Source organism: Sturnira hondurensis, unplaced genomic scaffold (genome assembly GCF_014824575.4).
Source record: "Sturnira hondurensis isolate 20B ecotype Veracruz unplaced genomic scaffold, ASM1482457v3 Scaffold0007865, whole genome shotgun sequence".
In the NCBI taxonomy this organism is placed as follows: Eukaryota; Metazoa; Chordata; class Mammalia; order Chiroptera; family Phyllostomidae; genus Sturnira; species Sturnira hondurensis.
This window is the reverse complement of record NW_028080496.1, coordinates 3,853,897-3,879,324: the sequence shown is the minus strand read 5'-3', so window position 1 is coordinate 3,879,324 and position 25,428 is coordinate 3,853,897. Positions and strand designations below refer to the sequence as shown.

Sequence of the window (25,428 nt, the reverse complement as noted above, 5' to 3'; positions counted from 1 at the left end):
ATGGGGTGGCTGACTCTTCCCTTTTGGGAGGCGTAGGTGAACTCAAATGCCTCTAAGGGTCAGGAAGGCAAATTCGTGAGACACGTGAGCACAGGGGAGGGCGTAGGGGGCACAGCAGAGGGACAGAAGGAGCAGCCACTGCTGGGAGAGCGCACCTTCCATTTGGAGATCTGGAGACAGCAGCCACTCGGAAGGCTCCAGAACAGCCAGGAACCTGCATTTCTTTCCATGAAATCTCCAGGTGTTAAAACCTTTGCTCACATATTCTAGTTCCCCCCAATTTTTTTATTAGGAAAAGTTTCAAACACACAGAAAAACAGGGTGATAGCAGAAGACACACCCAAACCCCCAAACATTCATCACTCGGATTTGACGTTTTGCAGTATTTGTTTTATCTGTTTGTCTTCTCCATAGCTATTTCACGGTAACAAAGTCAAAGAAGCTAATAAACTATTTTCATCTTTATTTATTTTTTTAAAGACTTTATTTAGTTTCAGAGGGGAAGGGAGGGAGAGAGAGAAACATCCTTGTGTGGTTGCCTCTTGTGCGCCCCCTACTGGAGAACCTGGCCTGCAACCTAGGCATGTGCCGTGATTGGGAATCCAACCAGCGACCCTTTGGTTTTTGGACCGGCACTCAACCCACTGAGCCACACCAGCCAGGGCTGTTTTCATCTTACAAAACTTCAGTAGGTGTTGCTGCAAGACCTGTTTTCCTAAATAGCTACAATACTAAAGAAAATGAACAAATATCTTGTTTTTATTCAAATTCCATTCAACCACCCCCCAAATGACTTCTTCAGATGGATTGTTCAAACTGGAATCCAATCGAGGACCAAGAACTGGATTTGGTTGTTGTGTCTTAAGTGTCTTAAACTAGAAGAGTTCCCTGTGGGTCTGTTTGGTGACATTTCTTGTGGTTTTGCGGCCATTGACTTGAAGAACTCGGGGTTGACTGTCCCGTCTGGATATGTCTGGTCACGTCGATCGCTTCCTCGTGCTGTCTCTCGTTCCTTAACCCCTGCGTTTCCTGCCACCTGGAAGCCAGATCCAAAGGCTCGATTACACTTAGGTTGACATTAGGTATGAAGACAGCCCAGGCGCCGCTCCTGCTGCCTGCAAACCCTGTTGGAACATGAGGAAACCTGACACGCTTCTTGGGCAAACCCCAGTGTCTCCTCCTTTTTTTTTGGAGTAAAATATATGTAACATAAAATTCACCACGTTAACAATGTTAAAGTGGACACTTCGGTGGCCTTAAGGATGTTCCCAGTGTCCCACTGCCACCACCACCGTCCCCCTCCAGAATTGTTCCACATCCCATTACACAGCTTCATCTTACAAAATGGTTTTCATCTGCCCTTACAGATCTTTTAAGTAAATAGTTGGGGTCTTTTACAAATTGTATTTGTTGATTTGTGAGAGAGAGACAGAGAGAGAGAGCATGAAACATCGATTTGTTGTTCCAATTATTGATGCACTCATTGGTTGATTCCTGTATGTGCCCTGACCGGGGATCGAACCTGCAACCCTGATGCATGGGGACGACACTCCAACCGATTGAGCTATCTGGCCAGGGTGTAACCTTACACTTTTGAAGAATAAATTAAAAGCACTTTCCCACTCATCTGCTCCCAAACCACTTGGCAGCCCGAGGTTCACGGTGAGAAGGAAATATTTCCTTGTGGCTCTGTGAGCCGGTCCAGGCCTCCCTGGCTTAGCTCACTCCAGCCTCTGAAACTGCAGGGTCAGTCTCCTAGAGTCGGGGGGGGCAGGTGAATTCTGAGGGGGGCCCTCCAGATTCACCGCAGCCCTCCCTCTGCTCTGGCCATGGCTTTTTTAGAGAGGCTGCAGGACTTCCCGAAAGGGCGAAGCTACTTCCCACCCTTCCACCCAGGACCCCATGGCTTCTCTCAGCCTCTACAAGTCCCTCGGAATGTAGTGAGGGGACTTGGAGCCCCTTCCTCCACAGTGAGGCCACTGCCTCCTGGACAGACGGCAGGGGCGCTGGTCCCGGGGCTGCACTGCCCCAGCCCATCAGCAGAAGCAGGTTCATTGCGGCATAAGTGGCTTCAGCGGAGTTTGATTTTATCAGGAGTCTCAGCCCTGCTCGGTGGCCAGGGCCCCGCATCTGCCTTAGTTCCGTCCCCCAACGGGCTCCCTCAGGAGGCCTGGGCTGCCTCCACGGAGGCCTTGTCTTCGTCCTTGGCCACCCACGCCAGTGAATGGACCCAGTGTTCTGGACCAGGTCTTCAGGGCCGAGCCCTGGGCTTCCTGGGCTCTGCAAAGTCCTGATAAGGCAGGCCCGGGCCACGCCTCACTGGCTTCAGCCCCAGCGTGGCTTTCCCAGACAGAAAAGGTAGGGCGTGCTCCTCAGGCTGTGGGGTGGTTCTGGCCCTCAGACTCGTTTCAGGGCTGCCGCTGGTGGGGATGGCATAGCTCTGGAGCATGAGAGCAGCGTCCTCGGCCTCAGTCTAGCAGGGGTGGCAGGGGTGTCAGGCAAGCACCCCCCAGCCTCATCCCTGCATTTTGGTCCCTATGTCTGAACCACAGCTGCCTGCCCCCCACCCCCACCCCAGTAAGCAGAGGGGAGGCTCCATCAGCTGGGTGATGTCCAGCCACTTAATTAACCTCTCACAGCTGGGAAAATGAGGGTTACAAAACTGTACCCAGTAGGGTTTGGGGAAGATTAAATATGAATCTTCCAGACAGGCAGGAATCGTGTGATAAGCTGGATTTTCTTTCTGCTTATATCCCTGACACAGCTTCCTGCCTGTCGCTAGGGCTGGGTCAAGGAAGCTGGGCAAGCTAGCCGCTCCCAGGGGGGCGGAGAAGCCACCTTCGTCTCTCTGCGCCCAGAAATGCTGCCATAGATGGATAGCTTCCCCCCGGGACCACCATGTAACGGTGCAGTAATGAGACCTTGGGCAGAATGGACACTTGGGCATATGGCCGCTGTGTAGTAGGGACAATGTCCTTGGAAGACCCGCCGCTTACCCGGAGCCACCAAGGACACATACTCTTGGAGTCAGTAAATATCTCCCGGCCTGAGACCTCGAGACTCCTTGTCCAGCTGGAACTGGAGTTGTCCAGATACCTCAGCTGCCTTTTCCAAAGAGGAAGGACATCTTCATTGTCATCGTCCCCCCCAAACAGGAACAGGAGAGAGTTGACTGGCATGGGAGTGTCCCCCCCATCCCGCGCAGTTCAGTGAGAATCTCTGGGGGTGGGGCCCACTCTGGGTTGGGGGTCATTTCAAATCTCCAGGAGGCGCCTCTAATGTGTAACCAGGGCCAAATACTACTGGTCTGGTCCAGCCGCCTCTTGATGGAGAGAAGAACCCACAGGGAGAAAAACAACCCCAGAAAGGTCGAAGGAAATGCTTAAAGTGACATAGTGCAATGTAAAGTAAGCGCCCGGGGAAGGAAGCTATTATAATTTCAGTATTTCTGTCACAATGATTTACAAGCTTTTAAAAAAATAATCTCCTGGCACGCATACTCTGATCACTACAGCTCTGCGGCACACCAGAAAAAACTGGGTGCACACTCAGGGCTCAGAGGCTCGCTGGGTGCGGGGCTGACCCAGCCCGGCCCGGCCTGGCCCTCCGTCGCCCAAGGAGGCCCCTTCGCTCTGTCCCATCCTGGGGAGGAGGCTCTGTTCTCACAGAGTTCGGGAGACACAGTGCGGCTCTTTAGTGCTCCCTCTTACTGGGTGTGAGAGGCCCTCTGAGCCTCAGTTTCCGCATGTGTGAAAGGGAGGATGTAACGCCTGCCTTGCAGACTTACCGGGAGAAGTGCACGGAATCATGGCTGTCCTACTAGGTGCTGGAAATAAGTGCCTTCCCTTTGCTTTATTGGGGAGAGAGGGATCCCCATCCTTCCTCAGAAGAATGGGACCCCTGTGCTCCAGGTGCAGCCTTTGCAGCCACCCCAAGGACTTCTCCCCCCCGTGGGTGGCCCAACTTGTTCTAGTTGGGCCAAACGCCTGCTTTTCCCACCCAAATTAAGGACAAGCCATTCTGGGGATAGGTAGGCTTGGGAGAGGCCTTTAGTGAAGGGTGGCTGCTACTGCCCTCTGGTGGTAATTGTCAGTACCTGCACAAAGGCCTAAAATCCTGGGAAGGAAATGTTTGGTAAGGTAAACAATTCAATAATAATAATAATAATTAAAAAAACACACACACCGTATTGCTACTCTGCTAGGCACTAAGGATACAAAGACTGATAGAACACAGTTCTTGCCATCTCAGGACTCACAGTTTAGAAAATGAAGCAAACTCCTAAAAGTTCACACAGCATTTTTCGGGTGCTGTGCATGTGGGTGGCCTGGGATGCCCAGGTGTGATTTGGAAAACGTGCAGAGACCACGTGGACTTGATGGTCTTTCTCCGAGCTATTGGGTCAGAGACTCTCGGGACTGGAAGGAAAGGCAGCCAGGTTTTGCAAGAGAGTTTAAGTTCCTCTCTGCTGTCACAACCAATAATAGGTATTGCCCTCCCCCAGGGTCACAACCTTTTCTGCAATCCAGGATTCTTTTTATTCATTAAAGAATATCTCCTCCCCGCCCCAGATCACTATGAAAGTAATATAGAAGTACAGAATTTTGGAAAATCAGAAAATGTAAAATAAAAAGATTAAAAGTCACCACAATCTCACCACCCAGAAACAATCACAGACAAGTTTCATGCACAGTATTAGCTCAACAGTTTAGAAATATACATATGGACAGAATATTTGGAGAAAATGTGTGTGCTGTTTGTGGTCTTTTTAAATTTAATCTAACATTACATATAACAACCGTATTATTTTAGAAAGCTACACAACATTCCTTCCCCTTGGGTACCATACCTCAATCAGAGGTATAGTACCTCTGATTCCCATTAGAGTTGTTTCCAATTTTTCTCAAATTAAAAAACTCTATGATGTCCATATCTCTTTTTTTGGGAGCTGGTTACCTTCTTCAGAGAAACTCCTATAAGTTCCTGGGACAAAGGGAGTGAACTTTTCATTTTTTTGAGATTTTATTTATCTTTAGAGGGGAAGGGAAGGAGAGAGGGAGAGAAATATCAATGTGTGATTGTCTCTCATGCATCCCCTGCCGAGAACTGGCCTGCAACCCAGGCATGTGCCCTGACTGGGAACAGAACCACCGCAATCTGGTTCACAGGCCCCCGCTCAATCCACTGAACTACACCAGACAGGGCTACTTTTCATTTTTAATAACTTCACTTACATTACAGAAAATTAAAGTCTTTGCAGTAGATTTTACTCCATAGACAGTTTAGGGTGGCTTCAACCCAGTTGGATTCAAACCATCTCAAACTCCTTCCCGGTGCTGTTTTCAAGGACATTGTAAACATCTCCTGGAGCGGGTCCCCAAGCTTTTTGGCACCAGGGACCCGCTTTGTGGAAGACAATGTTTCCACTCAAGGGGGAATGGTTTCAGGATGATTCAAACGCATTACATTCACGCTCGCATCCTGCTGTGCCTCGGGATCCTGATAGGCCCAGACCCGTTCTGGTCTGCGGCCTGGATGTTGGGGGATCCCTGCCCCATAGGTGTGCGTTTCACACCTGCGCACTGTCGCCCAAACTCACATCTCCTTCCCAGAAGGGAAACTTTCAGACACCGCCCTAGCACCGCCTCTTTAAATTTTAAAACGAAGGCTTAGGCCAATCAATGTTAAGATTTTCCCGGAACACAGAGCCCCGCCTACAGACACGCCCTCCTCCAGTCAAACAGACGTTTTGCCCCATGCCCTTCCAATCAGCTCCGAGGAAGACAGTCGCTCACGTAAATTACGTAAAGGAAGGGACCAATAAGAGCTGAACTTGTAAACTGGCTCCGCCAATGGTAGCGTTTCCTGGAGAGCGCGCGAGCTTTTTGACCTGGATCCGGAGGAGAGGTGAATGTGCTGGATCCCTGAAGCAGGATTCCAGGGACCAGCCCCGGCGGTCCGGCGGCGGCGCGGCCGACATGGCCTGTTGTCAGCACGTAATGCTGCTGCTGGATACCGCGGGCGGCACCGCCGGCCAGAGCCTGGCGCGGCGGGCCGCCCTGCGCCTCCTCATCTACCTCAGCTGCCGATTCGGCCTGGCCAGGGTCCGCTGGGCCTTCCGGTTCTTTGACTCTCTGGGGGCGCGGAGCCGGCCCTCCCGCGTGTCTGACTTCCGCGAGCTGGGGGCCCGCTCCTGGGAGGACTTTGAGGAGGAGCTGGAGGCCCGGCTCGGGGATGGCGCCCTCGGCGTCCACCTGCCCGGCCCGGCGCCCAGGGCCGCCCACACGCACGGCGCCCTGATGGAGACGCTGCTGGACTACCAGTGGGACCGGCCCGAGATCACGTCGCCGGCCAAGCCGGTGCTGCGCAGCAGCGGCAGGCGGCTGCTGGACGTGGAGAGCGAGGCCAGGGAGGCCGGGGCCGCGCTCGGGGGCTTTGGCAACGCCGTCTTCCTGCTGGCCCCCTGTCCGCACTCGCAGAGGGAGCTGCTGCAGTTCGTGTCCGGCTGCGAGGCCCAGGCGCATGGTCCGCTTCCCCCCGCCAGGCAGCTGATGGAGAAGCTGCTGCCCAAGAGGGTCCAGGAAGGCATGATCGCCCGAAAAATCACCTTGTACTGGGTGGACACCACCGAAAGGTCGCAGGTAAGTCAGAGGCAGCGCGCGGTGGTCTCTTGGTGAACCGGACCTGACGATGACACAGGTAGGCAGGCAGGCCCTCGCTACCCACTAAATCAAAGCGCTGGCGGCGCGAACTCCGCACCTTGTTTCCCTAAGAATTCAGTGCCAAGACTCAAACTGTTGCATAGAGAAGAAAGGGGCTCAGGGAACGAGCTACGGGGGCAAACGTAGCGGGGGCCTTTGGAGCTTAGTGGGGAGAAGGGTGACGGTAACGTGGTTAGGGGGAAGAGGAGCGAGAGGGAATTATGGTGGGCGGACGCCCGGGGACAGGGAGCGGCTGAGTCCCGCCCTGAGGGATTTAGGGGAGGATCTGTGGGCTGTTCTCCTTTCCTGGGACGCCCTTTCCTAGTCCTGGTCGGCAAAGGGGCGGGCGTCATTAGTGTGTGTGGCTGGTCCAGATGTGGGCTGAAATATCTGGCTGCGCAGCAATGGACCAGACTAGGAAAACGGGGACCTCCTTACTCGCTTTCTTTTCGGAATGGTATTACGATAGGTTGACAGGATCTTTTTTTCTCTAACCTTTTATTTTTAAAATTATATTTTATTGCTTATGCTATTACAGGTGTCCTGATTTTCCCTCTTTGCCCCTCTCCGTCCACACCCCGACTCCCTCAGGCAATCCCCCCACCCTTGTTCACGTCCATGGGTCACGAGTGTAAGTTCCTTGGCTGCTCCCTTTCTATACTGTAACTGACATCCCCATGGCTGTTCTGTAACTACCTGTTTGTGCTTCTTCATCCCCCTCCCGTCAGGCAACCATCCAAACACCCTCTGTATCCATGATTCTGTCTCTGTTCTTCTCATCCGCTGAGTTTGCTTTTTAGATTCAATGGTTGATAAATAGGTCTTTTTGCCATTTTATTGTTTGTAGTTTTGATCTTTTTCTTCAATAAGTCCCTTTAACATTTCATATAATGATGTGGTGAGGATGAACTTATTTAGTTTTTTTCTTGTCTGGGAAGCTCTTTATCTATCTGCCCTTCAATTCTAAATGAAGAGCAATCTTGACTTGGGGGACAGGATTTTTTTAAAGATCCCTTCCAGTTCTGATATTCCACCATAAGACACAATGGGTCTTTTCTGAGGCTTCTCACATTTGTTAGGTTATTTCCTCTAAGAAAACACCCGTCAGGTGTAAGCAGGTAATTTTAAACTTTTCTGTTTTTTTTTGGGGGGGGTGGTGATGATCTGTCCTTTCTCGTTCAAGAGCCTCCAGCCACACGGTGGAGGCAATAGGGAGCCTCCCCACCCAGGGAGGAGAGGGAAGGAGAGAAAATGCAGGGCCTGCCTGGTGGGGCTCAGTCTGGAAGCTCAGATTCAGGGGGTGGGGGTGGGGTGAGGAAGGCCAAGCTGGAACTCTGGCAAAGGTTCAGGGACCCTGGTACGTTTCTAACTTTATGCTTCTGATGTATCCAGTGCATATTTCTTGTGTATCTGCTGGGTGTGCTAGTGAGCCAGACAGGTGTGGTCCCTGCTCTCTTGCAGCTTCTATCTGGGATAGTTATAACCTCCAAATCTGAAACTACCACTAGGAAATGGCGGTCACCCTACCATATGCATAAAAATGAAAAATTTAACCATACTCCATATACTGCTTGTGCGTTTTTTGTTTGTCTGTTTGCTGATCCTCTGATTGAAACAATTTCAACAAGTTTTTTGTTTCCCTCTGGCAGAAAAGCCTAACCAGGACCGATGGCATCTGACCTCGCTTTCCCATTCTCCCCTGCAGCAGGGAAGGCAGGCCTGGGAACGGTGCATACTGACTGACTGACTAACCTCTTACGGCATTTTCCACACTGGTGTGCACCCCTGAGCCCAGCGTTCCACAATACCTCATTTGTCTGCACTGCATGTGATATTTTCTACTGTGTTCTGATATTTTCTATCCTTTTTTTTTCTTTTTTCAGTGCTGATTATGAACCATGCAGTTGATTGATCAAAGGATCCATCTAGGACCATCAATGGGTTGCAAGCCTCTTTTATTGTTTTTTTTTAAAGATTTTATTTATTTGCCCTGGCTTCTGTGGCTCAGTGGATTAAGTGCTGACCTGTAAGCCAAAGGTCACTGGTTCGATTTCCGGTCAAGGCACATGCCTGGGTTGCAGGCCAGGTCCACAGGTTTCTCTCACATGTCGATGTTTCTCTCCTCGTCTTTCTCCCTTCTTTCCACTCTCTGAAAATAAGTAAAATCTCAAGAGAAAAAAAGCTTTTATTTGTTGTTAGAGAGGTGGGAAGGGAGGGACAAAAGGAGAAAAATATCAGTGTGAGATAGAAACATGGATTGGTTGCCTCTTGTACTCGCCGTAACCAGGGACTGGACCTGCAACCCAGGCAGGTGCCCTGACTGGGAATGGAACCAGCAACCTTTCGCTTTGTGCCCAAGGCACTGAGCCACAGCGGTCAGGGCACAGTCCTCACTTTGAAAGCACTATCCAAGATAGTCCTAGTCCTGGGTTCTCAAACTGGTCTTTCATTGTCTTGCTTTGACCTTGGGCACTCTTAGCCCCCTCTGAACATGACTATAATAAAACAAAGTTTGACGATGACCTAGCAACTTAGGGTCTCCAGTTGTGAGCACCTGTGGGGTAGGAACCCAGCTGACGATCCTTGTCTAGGGTAGATGCTCCTCCTTCGTTTTCCCACAGTTCCTGTTGTTATCCTGTGCTGCTGAGTTACATATTCCACCTTATTGCTCCTTTACTCACCCTCCGCCCCGACTCTGGGATTCTCCAAGACAGAATATGCCTTGCTGGGTCATGGGCCCTAAACGTTGCTCAATAAGAGTTGAATGTGAAGGAGTAAGGCATGGCTTTTACAGAGAAAGCAGGGTCTGAGCTGGGTGAAAGTCTATGCTGTGATTACCCTCCAGCTGGTAAACCAGGAAGTGGAAGGGACAGGAAACAGAATCAGTGGAAACGTGGAAGCACTGTGAAATGCGGCGTGTTCAGGAAACCGCAAATGATCCAGCGTGCCCAGAAGCTAGGGATGAACATGGGGAAGAGAGTGCGTTTGGGAAGGATCAGGGTTCTGTGTGGAGGGCTCTGCCGCTGTGCTGGAACTACCACACCATGCAGATGACTGACGGGAAGCCCTGGGAAGTGTTTGGAGAAGCAGCGTGCTGCTGATATGTGAGCACTTCTTCGAGCCAGCCTGCCAAAGGGTGAGAGGCTGGGCAAAGGCTTTGCGACTACAAGCAGGCTGACAGGGACCAGAGGGCAGAGGGGAGAGAATTCCAGGGGAAAAGGGGAAGGATTCACAGGAACAAGTATAAAGGACACATGGACAATAACTAAGGTGTGGGGGGAATGGGAGGGAGATGGGGAGCACTGGGGGGGGCTGGGCTGGGATGGGAGTAAAAGACAGAAAACTGTGCTTGAACAATAATTAAATAAAAAAGAGAGAGAGAGAGGTGGTGAGAGCGTTAGTGCAGACGGGGTGTTGAGGGCCTGCCTGGCTCCCAGGATACCTGCCCATTGCTGTGGGGGACAGGGTTGTTTTATCAATGTGTTTTGTATTCCTTCCGACTCTTAACATTCTGTGGTGTAGCTCCTAGTGATTTGCATCCCTTCTGCTTCTTTTATTTTTCTTTTAATTTTTTAAAAAATATTTATTTATTTATCTTTAGAGGGGAAGGGAAGGAGAGAGGAAGAGAAACATCAATGTATGGTTGCTTTCTTGTGCATCCCCTGCTGGGAACTGGCCCCTGCCAGCAACTGACCTGCAACCCAGGCACGTGCCCTGACTGGGAATTGAACCGCGATCCTCTGGTTCGCAGGCCCGCGCTCAATCCACTGAGCTACACCAGCCAGGGCTTTATTTTTATTTTTTAATTTTTAAAAATATATTTTATTGATTATGCTATTACAGTTGTCCCACTTTCCCCCTTCACTCCCCTCCACCCTGCACACCCCCTCCCACCCACATTCACCCCTTTAGTTCATGTCCATGTCTCATATTTACAAGTTCTTTAGCTTCTACCTTTCCCATACTATTCTTTCCCTCCCCCTGTCTATTTTCTAGCTACCATCTGTGCTACTTATTCTCTGTACTTTCCCCCCTCTCTCCTCCTTCCACTCCCCTGTTGCTAACCCTCCATGTGATCTCCATTTCTGTGTTTCTGTTCCTGTTCTAGTAGTTCGCTTAGTTTGTTTTTGTTTATATTTTATTTTAAGTGTGGTTGTTAATAATCGTGAATTTGCTATCATTTTACTGGATGTATTTTTTATCTTCTTTTTCTTAGATACGCCCCTTTAACCCCCACAGATGTTTTCAATCAGTAGTTTGAGGCTTTATTTTCTTGTTTTGGGGCCCTGGGTTGTGTGGTACGTCCTGTTCCCCGGTTTCGCCTGGTTTATCTGCATGGGAATGTGGGACCGCCAGTCACCAGCCGCCTCCTTGCCATGGGTCTTCTCTGCTGTGGCAGCCAGTCTCCGCCCCACCTACCAGTCTGGATGAATGTGTCTTTAACTCCTTGGTTGTTGGACTTCCATACAGTTCATTTTTCTGTCAGTTCTGGTTATTTTTTGTTTTTAAATTGTTGTCCTTTTGGTGGTTGGAGGAGGCACAGTGTGTCTACCTAGGCCTCCATCTTGGCTGGAAATCTCCCTTCTGTTTCTTGATGGGAAATAGAATTGAACTGGCCTTTTTCCTAAAGGGACACTTTCTTGAAGGCGTGTTATGTAGTAATTCTATTCTTGGGCTGCACAATACTAGGATGCTGGCCATTATCTGGGTTGGGTTCAACACACACACTGATTGTGTCCTTTGATCCTGTAGTGCAGAAATCAACTTTACTTTCTCCTGGTTTCCCTTAGCTTCATTTTGAATGTCTCATTTAGAATAACTTGATGTCCTTTGTAATTTTATTTCAGTTGCGGGAGACCCCAGACCACCTCGGGTACTGGGCGGTATGCGAACTGCTCCAGCAGGTAGGGGGCGCCATCTTGCCTTCGGACACATGGAGCCAGGACAGTGTGAAAGCTGGGGAGTCTCCGCCTGGTGGTGAAACGCAGCTGTCCAGGGAACCTGGCTTCTCCTCGTGGATTTCCACCCTGCCAACCGATTCCACTTTAAACTGTTTGCTCTACAACTCTCCTGAGTACGAAGCCTCATTTCCACGGACGGAAGGAACGTTGTTTCTCCCCGTTGAGGGTAAGCAGATAATGATTGTTCCAGGGGTTCTGGTCTCAGTTACTGTCTATCCATTTCTTCAAGGCGGGCCCCTGCTCTCAACTTCTTTGGGATTTCAGGCAGCCCAGCCCCTCAACAAGGGCTTGTGAGTGTGTGTCAGCAGCATCGGGGGCCGAGCAGGACAGGACAGAGCTCTGGCACAGCACGTCCACCAGCCCACGGGTAGAAAGAATAAGTGATTGCTTTCAAAGGGCCTCTCAGCAAAGAAAGACAATATTGCTCAAGCGCCCAAGCAGATGGGCGGTAACATTCCCTTGCCTCATAGAAGAGACTGATGAACTTAGACCACGGGGAGACCATGACTGATAAGAAAAAAAAAGCGGAGGGCGGTGCTTGTGACCAGGAGGAGCCAGCGTGCCGGACCCTCCTCCATGTGCTTTGTTCACTGCGTGGTGAAGCTCATTTCTGAGTCGCTGTGTGTTCACACGGAAATGGCACTATATAGAAAGATGAACGGTAAACTCTGGTATACATTATGGGCAGGTCAAGGAAATTTTTGTTTAAGCAATTTCATCTTTAGAATGCAATCGCCTCATAAGATACGCTGTGCACTGTGTTTTGTGGATTTCAGAAGTGACATCTTCTTTTTGTAAGTAGCAAGTACTGCTTGAATATTTATTTCTAAGTCATGGTTACTGAGATGTCCTGACGCCAGACGTCCCACGCCAGACGTCCTGACGCCCTGTAATGCTGTTCACGTACAGCTTTTCTTGTCAAGCTCCGTGAACTTGCTGTTGGCAACAGGTTGAGGGCTGAATGTGAACTAAGTAGCAATGATAGTCCCTCAGCTGACTATCTCATTTTTTATTCTTCTTACTGTTCAGTCTGTGATTAGTAACCATTTATTACATTATAATGCTGTTGATTACATTAGATCTTCTTCATTTCTCACAGGCAAAGAGATTCAAGAGGCATGGGCAGTTGTCCTGGAGCCCTTGGCCATGCATCAGAGACGCTTTCTGAAACCAGTCCGCATTTTTCTAAAAGGCACGGCCACCCGGTGGTCCCTGCCAATGAGCAGCACTGTGGGCAGTGACAGCTGGATGCTCCGGAGTCCCGAGCAGCGTCCATGGACCCAAAGGGCGCTATTTCAGCAGCTGGTGGACAGGCTGACTGCCGAAGAGTTACATCTGGTAGGTCTCATCCACGCATGTGCTCAGTCATTCTTGCCTAAGGTCACACTGTAAAGGGAACCGCGAGTTCTTGTCACAGGATCCCAGGCACATGGACACATGCACATAATACAGTCTCCGCAGGACAGATGTGTGTGAGTGATGTCACCCACACCACAGGACCCGGACGCTGCTCATCAGTGAAAAAACAGTGTGTGGAAGTCCGAGTGCCTGGGGTCCCATGAAGTGACATGAGACTCACACGAGGAGAAGGGCTGCGGGCCAAACGCCGAGACCGTGTTAGGGTGGTGAAGTGGGGGGACAGTCACTCCTCCTCCTCCACCCTCATGATCTGTGTTTGCACTTTCCACGGTCAAATGCAGTCTGAAATAGTAAATGGAAAATTCCGGAAATAAGTTTTAAATTGCAAGCTGTTCTGGATCGTGTGATGAACTCTCTCGCGCCGTCCTGCCTGGGACGTGGGCCGTTCCTTTGTGCAGTGTCTCTATGCCGCCTCCACCCCTTGCCCATTAGGTTAGTAGCCGTCTCAGTGTCACGGCGCATGCGTTCAGATGGCCCTTGTTTTACTTAACCATGGCCGCAGAGCGCAAGGCTAGTGGTGCTCACACGTCAGAGAGGCTACAGCGAGGCCGGAAGTGCTCCCTTCAGGTGGACAGGCGCGGATGGTACAGGAGGATGTGTTGAGGGGGACAAACCACATTCATGTAACTTGTTACAGTGTATTGTTACAATTGTACTGCTTTATTGTTGCCTGTTGATCTCTTACTGTGTCTAATTTATGAAGTAAACTGTATCACAGGCCTGTACACACAGGAAAAAATGTGTGTGTGTGTGTGTGTGTATATAGCGTGCAGTGCTGGGTGCTTTCAGGCACCCACTGCGGGGCTTGGAATGCATCTCCCATGGATGGGGGGAGACTTGATACATACCTATGACTTTTATGTAAAAAAGTACATTTCATTTTTTAAAAGCCCTGCACTGTAAAATTAGATATAATAGTATCCAGTAGTTACACAAACTTAGAAGTGGCTTCTAAAAAGGAATACTACCTATTTTTAAACTGCCAACAAATCCCTTGCCTTATTTTGTCTTCTGCTTTTGTAACCGCAGAAGGCTCCTCTCTCCTGGACCGCAGTGTGAGACATCCTGGAGATGAGTTGGGCGGTCCCCGAGCAGAGGTTCTAAGGGTTCTCTGCCCTGACGTGTCAGACGGAAGAGCACCGGGAGGGTGTCGTGGGGTGGGATCCGGATCAGGTCTCGCCTCTCTGCCCGCCTTCTGAGCTGGTTAACCCCGCAGTGGCCATACTGTCCCGTGGTTAAGCACAGGTTTGGGATTCATACTCAAGTGGCTTCTGTCCCTTGCTAACTGGGCGACCTGGAACAGGTTACTTATTCCTCGGCTTCAGCCCTCCTCAATAACGTGGGGCGGGAACCATGTTTGCCTCCGAGTGGCTGGGGGCGCAGTGAGTTACAACGAGCACAGAGCGCATGCTCAGAACACACTCCCGGTGGACCCGGACTTTCCCTGTTTGTGCGTTGAGGAGATAGGATTACGTGATCTGTAAATTCAATAACAGCACTAACACCCGCAAGCCCGTCTCTACTCTAGTTTTTTTTTTTTGTGAATAATCATTGGGAGAGGCTGCTGTTTCTCTTACTGAGCGACGTTCTTTATACATACGTCAGCGACATTCTCAACTAACTACAACTTCTTGTGTAGGTTGCCACTGTGGACCCTGGGGACGGCGGGCCGCCCCTCACCGGAGTCATGTCCCCGCTGTCTGCCAGCGCTACAGTTCTCACCGTGTTCCGCACCGAGGAGGCAGGATTTCAAAGACACGTTCTCCAGGCAGTGGTGGCAGGGAGCCCCCAGGATGCAGCGCCCCTCTTCCCCGGTGTGGTGGACGTTGTGGTGAACCAGGCTCACAACCTGCTGGAGGACTCCGCCGCCGCGGGTTAGTTCTGAACCGATTACTGGCACCCAGGGCAGTGGTTCGCAGCCACTTCCAGCATCAGGATTTTTTTTCAGTATGCTCTTGGTAGAGCCTCGATATCTGTTATAAAACAGGTAAAAGCAAACAGTAGTGCTTCAGGCAGTGCAAGTCATGTTTCCTTGTAGAAATCTCAAAGGCCCCCCCCTTTTAAAAAAAGATTTTATTTATTTATATATCTTTAGAGGGGAAGGAGAGAGGGAGAGAAACATCAATGTATGGTTGCCTTTCATGGGTCCCCTACTGGGAGCTGGCCTGCAGGGAACTGACCTGCAACCTAGGCATGTGCCCTGACTGGAAATCGAGCCTCGATCCTCTGGTTCGCAGGCTCAATCCACTGAGCTACACCAGCCAGGCCAAAGCTCTTTTGAGAAGACCAAAGGCTCTGTGAAGCTGGGTTGAATCCACAGGCCTAGTATGCAAACTGGTTTTCAGCGAATTTAATGAAGGCTGCACCTGCAACCTTGGGATTCCATCTGCCTTCCAGTGTGTGGCATCGTTATCTGTGCTGGGTAGATAAAAATAAAATGAATGTGATCTTCTGCCTCCTGAACAGGTTTGGGGAGTGCCTGCCACGTGTCAGGCACGGTTCTAGGTTTGGGGATGACGTCAGTGAACAGAATGGACAAAGGTCTCTGCCGTAGTGGGGTTTGCCATCAGTCCGGGGAGAAGGCACAATAAACTGTATAAGGGAGTTATATAATCTACTTAACAGGGGTCATTGCTATATAATAAACAGGAAAACGGGAAAGGAGCATGTTAAAGGGGAGTTGGAGGGGTGCAATTTTATTTTATGAAGATTTTTATTTTTAGATGGGAAGGGAGGAAGAAAAAAGGACAGACACATGAATTGTGGCCTTGTGTACCGCCCCCTACTGTTGGCCCAGCCTCAACCCAGAAATGGGCCTTGATTGGGAATTGAACCAGCAACCCCTTGGTTTGCAGGCCAGCACGCTCCCCACTGAGCCACACCTGTCAGGACTAGAAGAGGGTAGTTTTAAGCGGGCCTTGTTGAAAGGGCAGTATTTGGGCCCAGGCTTCACAGAAACGGCAGGGAGCGTGGGTTCCCGACAGGCTGTGGGCCAGGTGCGTGTCCGCTGTGTCTGAGACGCGGCAGCGCTGCAAGCCCACACCTGTGTGTCTGCTCAGTAGCGGTTTTTGTAGACACGGGCCTGTCGGAGTTGGTGCAGCTGAAGGAATGCAGTTAATGCCCCTTTGTATGTCCTTGGGGAGGAGGTGGTGGGTCCCTGGCAGGAGCCAGTGCAGGGACCACCACTTTGGTTCTCACACCTCTTTCCTCCCCATCTCTGCTCTGTTCCCCGCAGCTCCTCCCGGTCCAGAGTGGGTCCAGCAGGAGCTCGGCCGCACCGCGCCCTGGACCCCCGCGGTCACCGAGAGCTGGTTTCCCTGCTCCAACCTGAGCGGCGCCAGTTCCAGCTTGATGGAGTCGTTTTGGTAAAACCTGTTCTGCTTCTCTGGGTGTTGATGACTGAGGCCAGAGCTGGGTGTGTGTGTGTGTGTGTGTGCGCGTGCACACTTTAATAGACCACATTTCATGAGTATAGTTCAATAATATGAAAACCGAATTATGTAACTGTGTGTGGTGCCAGGTGGGTACTGGGCTTACGACTCTGGAAACTATGTAAATGTCCACCCATCATTCTGTACTGGTGAGACGGACATAAAATAATACTGAATGCCAACTGTAATTTTTAAAAAAATTTGAAAAAGCAAATTTAAAACCAGTAGGGTTGTGTTAGAAACCATTTCTACTGAAATTAAATGATTTTCAAAGTTAAACAAGTAAATTTAATAAAACTACAAAAGGAGAGTGTTGTTTGGTGGGTGTACATCCCGGTTTTACGAGACGAGAGTTCTGGAGAGGACTGTCACAGGCCATGGCGGCGCAGTGTTGTGAATGCACGTGAATACATTTACGTTCTGTGTGTTTCACCACCTGACAGAACTTGGAAACAATTACAAAAATAAAACGTTCTCCCATGTTATGGTTGTGAGAAAATATTTAGTATTACATCTCTAAAAATGGGAAATTGCACACTTGTATAATACGGCTAAATTTATACTCGAAAGAAAATTTATAGACTTAAACTGTCTTTTAAAGAAGGAAAATTAAAAATAAATTAGCTAAGTGTCCAACACAGAAAATGACACAAGAGAGGAAACCCAAGAAATGAAGACGGAAGGCAGTAGTAAAGATAAGAATAACAATGAATCAAACAGGAAACAAACAATAGAACCCACAGAAACCGAAGAGGACTCTGAGAAGCCGAGTGGAGTTACCTAAGCAGGAGCGCAAAGGCAAGGTGGGATGATCAGAAACAAGCAGTGTGAGCAATGCACCATGTGGCGGAAATGCAAAGTGCTGAGGCAGTGAAGGGTCGTTTTCCCGCACAGACACCCAGTGGGCACTGTTCCTCTGTTTAAATAGGTTCTCTCTCTTGTCTTGCTGAGGTGCCTTTGTGGGGATCAGGCGACTGCCACCGTGCAGGCCTGCCTCTGGGCCCGATCTGGCCCAGAAGTGATCAGAACTCCCCTTTGTCTTGAGTCCTGGCATCAGGTAGTCTATGTCCTCCCGGCTCCAAGCCCCTACCCCTGAATTGGTTCGGCTGTCCTAGACTTTTTTGCATTTCGATGTAAGTTTTAGATTCGACCTGTTAATTTCCACCAAGCAGCCTGCCAGGGTTTTCCATGGTGTGCATGGAGTCTGTAGGTCACTTTGGGAAGAAATGACATCTTGGTGATGATGAGCCCTCTGATTCGTGGGCAGGGCACAGCTCGAAGGGGCTCAGAACAAAACAGGCGCACTCTCCCCAAGAGAGGAAAGCTTACCACAAGCTCCAGTGTGAACGTGCCAGAGTGGAAGGGTCCACAGGGGGGCCGGTGGGACAGGATGGGGGCCCAGGAAGTGCAGTGGTCCCGGATTTAGACAGGCCCCCTAGGACATGCAGGTCTGATGAATGAAAGTCAATGCTGTGTGTAACGATGAATGGTTCTGTGAACAGGTAGCTCCTGCCTCTGAGTGTGTTCAAATCCTAAGTGAGACAAGGGACCTTTTCCCTCCTGAGAAAAGACATTTTTGAAGGCATCTCGTGGGGACACATTTTGATTAGCTTATCAAAACTCACTGTTGTTTACTCTGTAAGGCATCTCGGGAAATCAGAGTCCAGTTTTTTACTAGACGCCTCGTGTTCACAGCTTACTGCAGGCCGCGCCGTCTAGCAAGGAGGAGCCCTCCCAGACAGACAGTGAGCTCACACGGCGCCTGTCGGAACTCTACCTGCGGAAGGCTCGCGAGGAGTCGGCGCTGGGCCGGGAGGACCGCCGGAGGAAATGTATGCACGAGGAGGGGGTTTCTGCGCGGTCTTCCGTGAGACTATGTTTAAAAGGCCACCATTCCCTAAAATGAGGTTGAAATGGTAACTGAACAAACGGGGACAAGTTTCTCTAATTCAAATTTGAAAATAATTACGTTAGTAAAATAGTGATTTAAAAATCAGCCACAATTCTACCTTCGTAATGAGTAAGTCATTTTTACTTTTATTTATATTTTATTTAAAGACTTTATTTGCTTTTAGAGAGAGGGGCAGGGAATGAGAAAGAAGGAGGGAAACACCTATGTGTGAAAGAAACACCCATCAGCTGCCTCACGCGCAACCCCAACCAGGCACCTGGTGTGCAACCCAGGCGTGTGCCCTGACTGGGAATCGAACAGGCGACCTTTTGCTTTGTGGGATGATGCCCAATCCACTGAGCTACACCGGTCAAGACAAACAATACTCATTTTTAATTATAGCAGAACTTTAACTACAACTCTGTGTGCCACTTACCAAATTAGTTCATCTGCTACCTTGCCTTTTCAGTTACTATTTCACCTCATTGCTTAACAACACTGACAAAATCCTATGTTGTTGAACATCCAGATTGTTTCTCATTATAAATAATACTGGTGTGTACATCATGATATACATGATGTACATTTGTTCTTTAGCCTAAGCTTCCAAGAAAAGTTCTTGCATCATGAAGTGGGAAAAGTAGCTTTTGGTGCAGAATTAAAGTCGTGTTTTTGGGGGGCAGATTTTTTATTTTTTGTAACAAGCAGTGCTTGGTTCTGCTGGGGATAGAAACAATTTTCCATTTCTTCTCACCGTGCGCGGGCAGGGGGCGGCCCTCGCACCCCAGTGAGGCAGAAGATGACCACCATGTGCCGCTCCCTGAAGATGCTGAACGTGGCGAGGCTGAATGTCAAGGCCCAGAAGTTGCATCCGGATGCCAGTCTAGAAGCCGCTGGGGAGCAGGGGGCCCAGAAGACAGCCGGCGGGAGAGTGGCGGCTAAACTGGAGAGCCGGGGAAGAGCGCGGAGCTCCAGAGCGAAAGGTGCTGCTCGCTGCCGCGCGCTCGGTGTCCCGGTCCCTGTGTGCTCTCCCATTCCCTCCTGTGCTTAGGTGTTCCCATCACTTCCCCAGCCAGCGAACGTTTATGGAGTGTCTGTTCCGTGCCCACACGTGTGCTATGGGGAGCACAGTAACAAGATAGTGCCCTCTCCTTAGATTTACGGCCCAGCTACAAAGAACAGTAATGAGCAGGTATATACTGAGAGATACATATGGATGTATATATTCATGTACACATGTATATAATGAACTGATGCAGCTAATCCATAGAGCTGGGATCCGTGACAGAAAATACTTGCTCATTTGGTTAGTAAAGACATAATAGGAGTTGAGAAAGGGAAGGTCGGTCTTGGCCGGAATAGGCTCAGGAAGCTTCCAAGGAGCCAGTGGAGCGCGGGCAGGTTAGACCTTGAAGAAGGAGCACAGCAGAGGTGGTGGCGGGAAGTGGGTGAGCCCTGCAGAGTCACAGGGTAGGGCTGTGGCTGGGCCGCAGGGCGAGCAGTTAAAGCGGTTCCCTGCGTTCGTGTGGAAAGGGAGGGAGACAGTGGCGAGGAAGCGGGCGAGGTCCTGGGGGCCTTTCAGCATGTGGTGTGGTGTGGCATCGGGTGGCGTGGTGCCGCCAGCCTTGTTCTTTCTCAAGACTGGCTATTTGGGGTCTTTTGCAGTCCCATATAAGTTTTAGGACTATTTGTTCTGGTTTTGTGGAAAATGCCGTTGGTATTTTGCTAGAGATTGCCTTGGTTCTGTCGACTGCATTGGTCAGTACCTACAGTTTAATGATGCTACTTTCAGTCCCTGAGCAAAATATATGCTTCCGTCTCCGGTGTCTTTCGTCACTGTCTTATAATTTTCTGAGGTCTTTTACCTCCTTGATTAAATTTATTCCTAGGTATTTTGTTCTTTATGATGCAATTGTAAGTGGAATTGTTTTCTTAATTTCTATTTCTGATAGCATTATTGGTGTATAAAAATGCAAGCACTTTCTGAACATTAATTTTGTATCCTGCTACTTCACTGAATCTACCAGCTCTAATACTTTCTTGGTGGATTCTTTAGGGTTCTCTTTACGTAGTATTAGGTCATCTGCAACTAGTGAGAGTTTCTACTTTTCCAATTTGGAAAATTGTGTTTTATTTCTTGTCTGAACACTGGCTAGGACTTTTAGTACTGTGTTGGACAGAAGTGGTGAAGTGGACATCTGTGTCTTGTTCCTGGTCTTAAAGAAACAGCGTTCAGCTTCTCATGGTTGAGTGTGGTTGGTGCACATGGGCTTGAGTATATTGGTGTGTTCCCTCTGTTCCCACTTTGTTGAGGGTTTTTGTTATTGTTGTTGGGTTTGGTGCCCCCGCCTCATAAATTGGAGCTGGATTTTGTCAAATGTTTTTTACCAACCTCGCGTCCCACGAACAAATCCCACTTGATCATGGAGTGTGACCCATTTAATGTATTGCGGAATTGGATTTCCTAGAATTTTGTTGGAGATTTTTACATCTGTTTTCATCAGGGATATTGACCTATAATTTTCTCTTTTTTATAGTGCCTTTGTCTAGTTTTGGAATCAATAATCTGGCCTCGTAAAGTGAGTTTGACAGCCTTCCCTTGTCTTCAATTTTTGGGAATAGTTTGGTAGGGACAGGTGTTAATTCGTCTTTGAATTTGGTGAGATTTGCCTGTGAAGCCGCCTGGTCCGTGGCTTGTCTGTTGGGAGTTTGGTCATTAATTCCATGTCGTTCCGTCAGCTTTCGGCAATTGTGTGTTTCTAGGAACGTACCCATTTCTTCCGGCTTGTCCAGCTTGTTGGCATGTGAGTGTCTGTAGCATTTCCTTATAACCCTTTGTTCTTCTGTGTCACTTGTCGCTTCTCTCGTGTTTCTGGTTTTATTTATTCGGAACTCCGCTTTTTTTCTTGATGAGTCCGGCTAAAGGCCCATCATTCTTGTTTATCTACTCCAAGAACGAGCTCTTGGTTTTATTGATCTTTTGTGTCTTTTTTAGGATTCTATTTTGTTTGTTTCTGCTCTGATCTTCATCATTTATTATCAGCAGAGCGAGTGAATTTGCGCGCAGGTGGTTTCTGCTCCTGCCCTTTAGAGAACACCTTGGTCTACAGCAGCGCTTCGCCTCTCTCAGTGCAATCTGCTGATTTTCACAGCCAGACATTGTGGGGGCTTTTCTTCCCGGCACTGATGGCCCTGGCTTGGCTGGGACCCTCGCTCCTCAAGGGGACTCTCTGCGGCCGAGAGAGATCCCTCGGTGCGGGACCTGCCCCGTCCACGTGTCCGCCCCTCCCACCGGTGTCAACATGTCTGCCTGGTCCCTTAGTTGTAGGACTCCGGTGCCGCTAGTCTTCGGGGGGTTCCCGGGGTGCTCTGTAATATAGCTGTCATGTTGGCGTGGTCGTGGGGCGAGGCAAGCCGGCCTTGATGCGCTCTGCCATCTTGACCGGAAGTCCTGGATTTCACCCCACCCGCCACCGCAGATTTTAAAACTGAAGAGGAGCTGCAGTCTTACCTGCATGAAAATTACCAAAAGGCTGTGGCTGCAGGAGGAGCCGTGTTGCATTCGTGTGCTCAGAACACGATCTCAGCTGTGAAGGCTTTCCTGAAGGCTAGAGGCAGCCGGGACTTAGAGGTGAGAGAGCCCGACGACCGGTGCCGAAGATGCAGTCGTTGCCTTGGGCTGGGCGTGGTCCGTGCGTTCACTGTGCGGTGCCCAGTTCAGTGACGGTCAGGTGAGGACAGAAGGGGGTGCAATTACAGGTCTTGGAAGTCGGACCTGGCGAACGCGTAAGGCAGAAATTGAGGAGATGTGTTAGGTCGGGTAATCACATGCTTCCCTGCTCCTGAAAGTTCTGTCCCCTGAGCTGCATGAATAAGCCGGCGAGCGCACTTCATGGTCACCTAGGACGTCTGTTTAATAGCTGATGCCCGCTGTCCTCTAGATGCATGGACACAGGTCCCTGGGTGTTTGGGACTCAGGCGTTTGTACTGCTGACCAGCTGCTCACCTGAGCCTCAGGCATGGGGAGTGTTGCGGAGCACTGCGTGGTCCACGCTGCCGCCTCAGTCCGTGGCGAGTGGGGCCCAGCTCCTCCTGAGCGAGCGGAGTCGTTTGCGTGCTCCGGTGGCTCCGTCAGTGCTGCGTGGAGTCTCCCCTCCCTGCAACAGAGTTCGGATTGCAGGCCTGCTCTGTCCGTGCCCGAGTGTTTCCTTTGTTTTTAAACATGTTCATTTGAAAGATTGAAAAGAAGAATATTCATTTCACTATTTTTCATTCAAATGAAATAAGGGGAGGAAGGGAAGACACTGCCCTTCCTGGGGCCTCTGTTGGCCGTGGGGAGAGTAGAAGTAATGACAAGGAACGTGACACGCTTCTGTGTTTGCAGACGGACTGCCGGGACCAGGTGAAAAACACTCTGTTAAAAGCCAGCAAAACTCTCAGACAGAATCTAGGGAAGAGCCTGGGTAAAGAAGACAGAGTCAGAGAGTAAGTAGCTTTTCTTTTTTTTAACCATTACTCCAAAACAAAACTCTGTGATGCGCTTGTATCTGACTGGAATAGATGGCAGAGTGCCGGACGGGTTTTTGTCGCCGGTTCTTCACAGCCCAATGTGCAGTTTGTCCCCTGTTCACCCATAACCTTGTCGTTGCTGAGGCAAAGCAATAGCTCTCCTTTTTGTTGCTGTTGTTTTCTTACGTAGATGTACGGTTCAGGAAGGGGCCTTCGGCCGAGTGGCATTCCGAGCTGTGGCCCATCCGTCCGTCTGTCTTTCCAGGTGCCAGCTTCAGGTGTTCCTGCGTCTGGAGCTGTGTCGGCAGTGCCCGTCGGTGCCCGACCGTGTGGATGCCATGGAGCCGGTGGTGGATGAGGCAAGTGCATCGCCCGGGGCTGCCGGGCCCGTGCCATGCTGCTCCCTGTAGAGAGGCCCGTGGTCATTTTCTCACATCTCCCTCAGGTGACAGATTTGCTGCGCACGGTGTGTTTAACCGAGGATTCGGCGTACCTGGCCAAGTTCCTGGAAGAAATTCTGAGCTTGTAAGTTGGATGACCACCACCTTAACTTTGAAGCTGTTTTTCCAGGAACTTCCCGTGGTAATGCTGCACAGTCAGGGGACTGTGAGGCCCACTCCCCAAGCTGGGCGAGGGAGGGGATGGCGACAGGGCCGTGGTGGCGGACTGTCCCCTTAGAACCGACCTCCCCTGCAGGTATGCTGACTGCATCCCCGAGATGCTCGGGAGACTCTGCGACAGCCTGGGCTTCGTCATCCCTCAGAAGCTGGCCGACGTCCTTCCGACAGGCTTCTTCAGTGACGACTCCGCGACGCAGGACAGCCAATCGCCGCCTCTTTCTGTGCCTCTTCCGTCAAGTGCCCCCAGGTCAGCGTCGGGCGGTGCTGAATCCCACCAACTGGAGGAGCTTCGCACGCGGTCGGCGAAGAAGAGGAGGTAGGAGCTCGAGGAACCGCAGGGGCTGTTCTAGTGCGGACCGAGCGTGTGTGGATGCCGCAGCCCAGCTGTCTCTGTTTGTGGTCTGTTGACTTCCCTGCTGCCCTTATGTCTGAATCCCAGAAGCCCATCGTCGGGGTTTCTACTGCACGTTCCCTGGAGGTTCCAAAGGTGTCATCAGCCTGTGACACTGTGCCACCAGGGCACACATGGTGTCTGTCACATAGCCCACAGTGCCCCTCTCGACCATCACAGGCTCTCTAGGGACTAGGAGCCTTCCACAAGACAAGCTCCAGGTTTCAGCTTGCTTAAAAAAATTTTTTTTCTCTAATTTTATTTATTTACTTTTAGAGAGAGAGAAGAAGGGAGGGAGAAAGGGAGAGGAACATCAATGTGTGGTTGACTCTCATGTGGCTCCACTGGGGGACTTGGCCTGCAACCCAGGCATGTGCCCTGACTGGGAATTGAACTGGTGACCCTTTGGTTCGCAGCCCATGCTCAGCCCACTGAGCTGCACCAGCCAGGGCTCAGCTTGCTTTCCCTGATGCTTTTCATTGCTCATGACCAGTAGAGTTGGAGTAGTTACTTTTGGAAAGTCTGGGGTTGACTTGTTTTGCTGTGAATCTAGGCCAACACCAAGGTCACTGACTTTTATTTCAGTCACGTTTTATTTCACACTGGTTCCAGTCCAGCTTGTAACCCCTGCAAAGGGCATACTGACTGTTTCTCTCTCTGTTTAAAAGGAAAAATGCATTACGAAGACATAAAAGTGTGGCGGAGGTCTCACAGAATCGTCGTCAAATTGAAGTTCCCAAAATATCCAAGAGAGCCGCCAAAAATGTAAGTGGTTTCCAGGAGACAGGAAGCGGCGAGAGCAGAGTCGTTCCTTCCGGCATGAGTCCCACACGAGATGAGATGGAGGGGCAGCATCTCGGTGCTTAGGCAGCGGCCCTGGGGCGCACAGGAGTGAGGGGGGGTGTCTGTGCGCATGTGTGCACAGCTGTGATCCAGGGACCACGGAAGTAGGCGTGTGTTTGTGATGAACCCTTTACCCAGAAGTGTGGCAGTCACAGGTAATTCAAATGTAAAAAAGCCAGCCAAAGTTAGGAGTGAGGAAGTTAACCTGAAATCTTTAATGTAGGTAAGAATACTCATAGAAAGAACAATAAGTCACGTGCGCAGAGGCCATTGGAAAGTAGTGTGGGGTCGCAGCAGGGCATCGGCCGCTTGCCAGAAAGTGCTTCTCAGTGTGTTTCATTTCAGTAACCAGTGAAACAGATTTGAGGGGGGGCTTGTGGGTGCTGTCATGAAGCCAGGTGGTAACTGGCTTTTGAGACAGATGTGAGGACTTTTTGATGGTAGCAGAAGAAACCCAGGTGGCGTCTGTGGACCAGGTAGAATTGATGTGTTGCTAAGGAGGGAGGGAGGGGGGATGACGAGTGCGTTGAAACTTTTGAACCACATGAATTACTGAGAGAGTAATTCCATTCTGTGAGAACCAGCTTCCGAGGCACCGATCATCACGATGGTGGTTTACAGTCTGTTCCTCGAGATTTATAGCTGCCCTGTGGAATCGGAGC

At 50.2% G+C, this 25,428-nt stretch overlaps 1 protein-coding gene across 1 annotated transcript in view; it reads left to right on the top strand.

The window, feature by feature from the left end:
* The first annotated feature begins 5,531 nt into the window (after nt 1–5,531).
* TICRR (TOPBP1 interacting checkpoint and replication regulator) overlaps nt 5,532–25,428 on the top strand; it is a 30,515-nt gene continuing 10,618 nt past the window's right edge. The window contains exons 1-13 of the mRNA XM_037053638.1: nt 5,532–6,641; nt 11,549–11,828; nt 12,762–13,000; nt 14,721–14,955; nt 16,317–16,446; nt 18,208–18,344; nt 19,171–19,386; nt 21,883–22,034; nt 22,788–22,888; nt 23,178–23,271; nt 23,358–23,437; nt 23,609–23,848; nt 24,592–24,688. Of these exons, the coding sequence (XP_036909533.1) occupies nt 5,853–6,641; nt 11,549–11,828; nt 12,762–13,000; nt 14,721–14,955; nt 16,317–16,446; nt 18,208–18,344; nt 19,171–19,386; nt 21,883–22,034; nt 22,788–22,888; nt 23,178–23,271; nt 23,358–23,437; nt 23,609–23,848; nt 24,592–24,688 (2,790 nt within the window). The 5' untranslated portion in view covers nt 5,532–5,852. The remainder of the gene's footprint in view (nt 6,642–11,548; nt 11,829–12,761; nt 13,001–14,720; nt 14,956–16,316; nt 16,447–18,207; nt 18,345–19,170; nt 19,387–21,882; nt 22,035–22,787; nt 22,889–23,177; nt 23,272–23,357; nt 23,438–23,608; nt 23,849–24,591; nt 24,689–25,428) is intronic.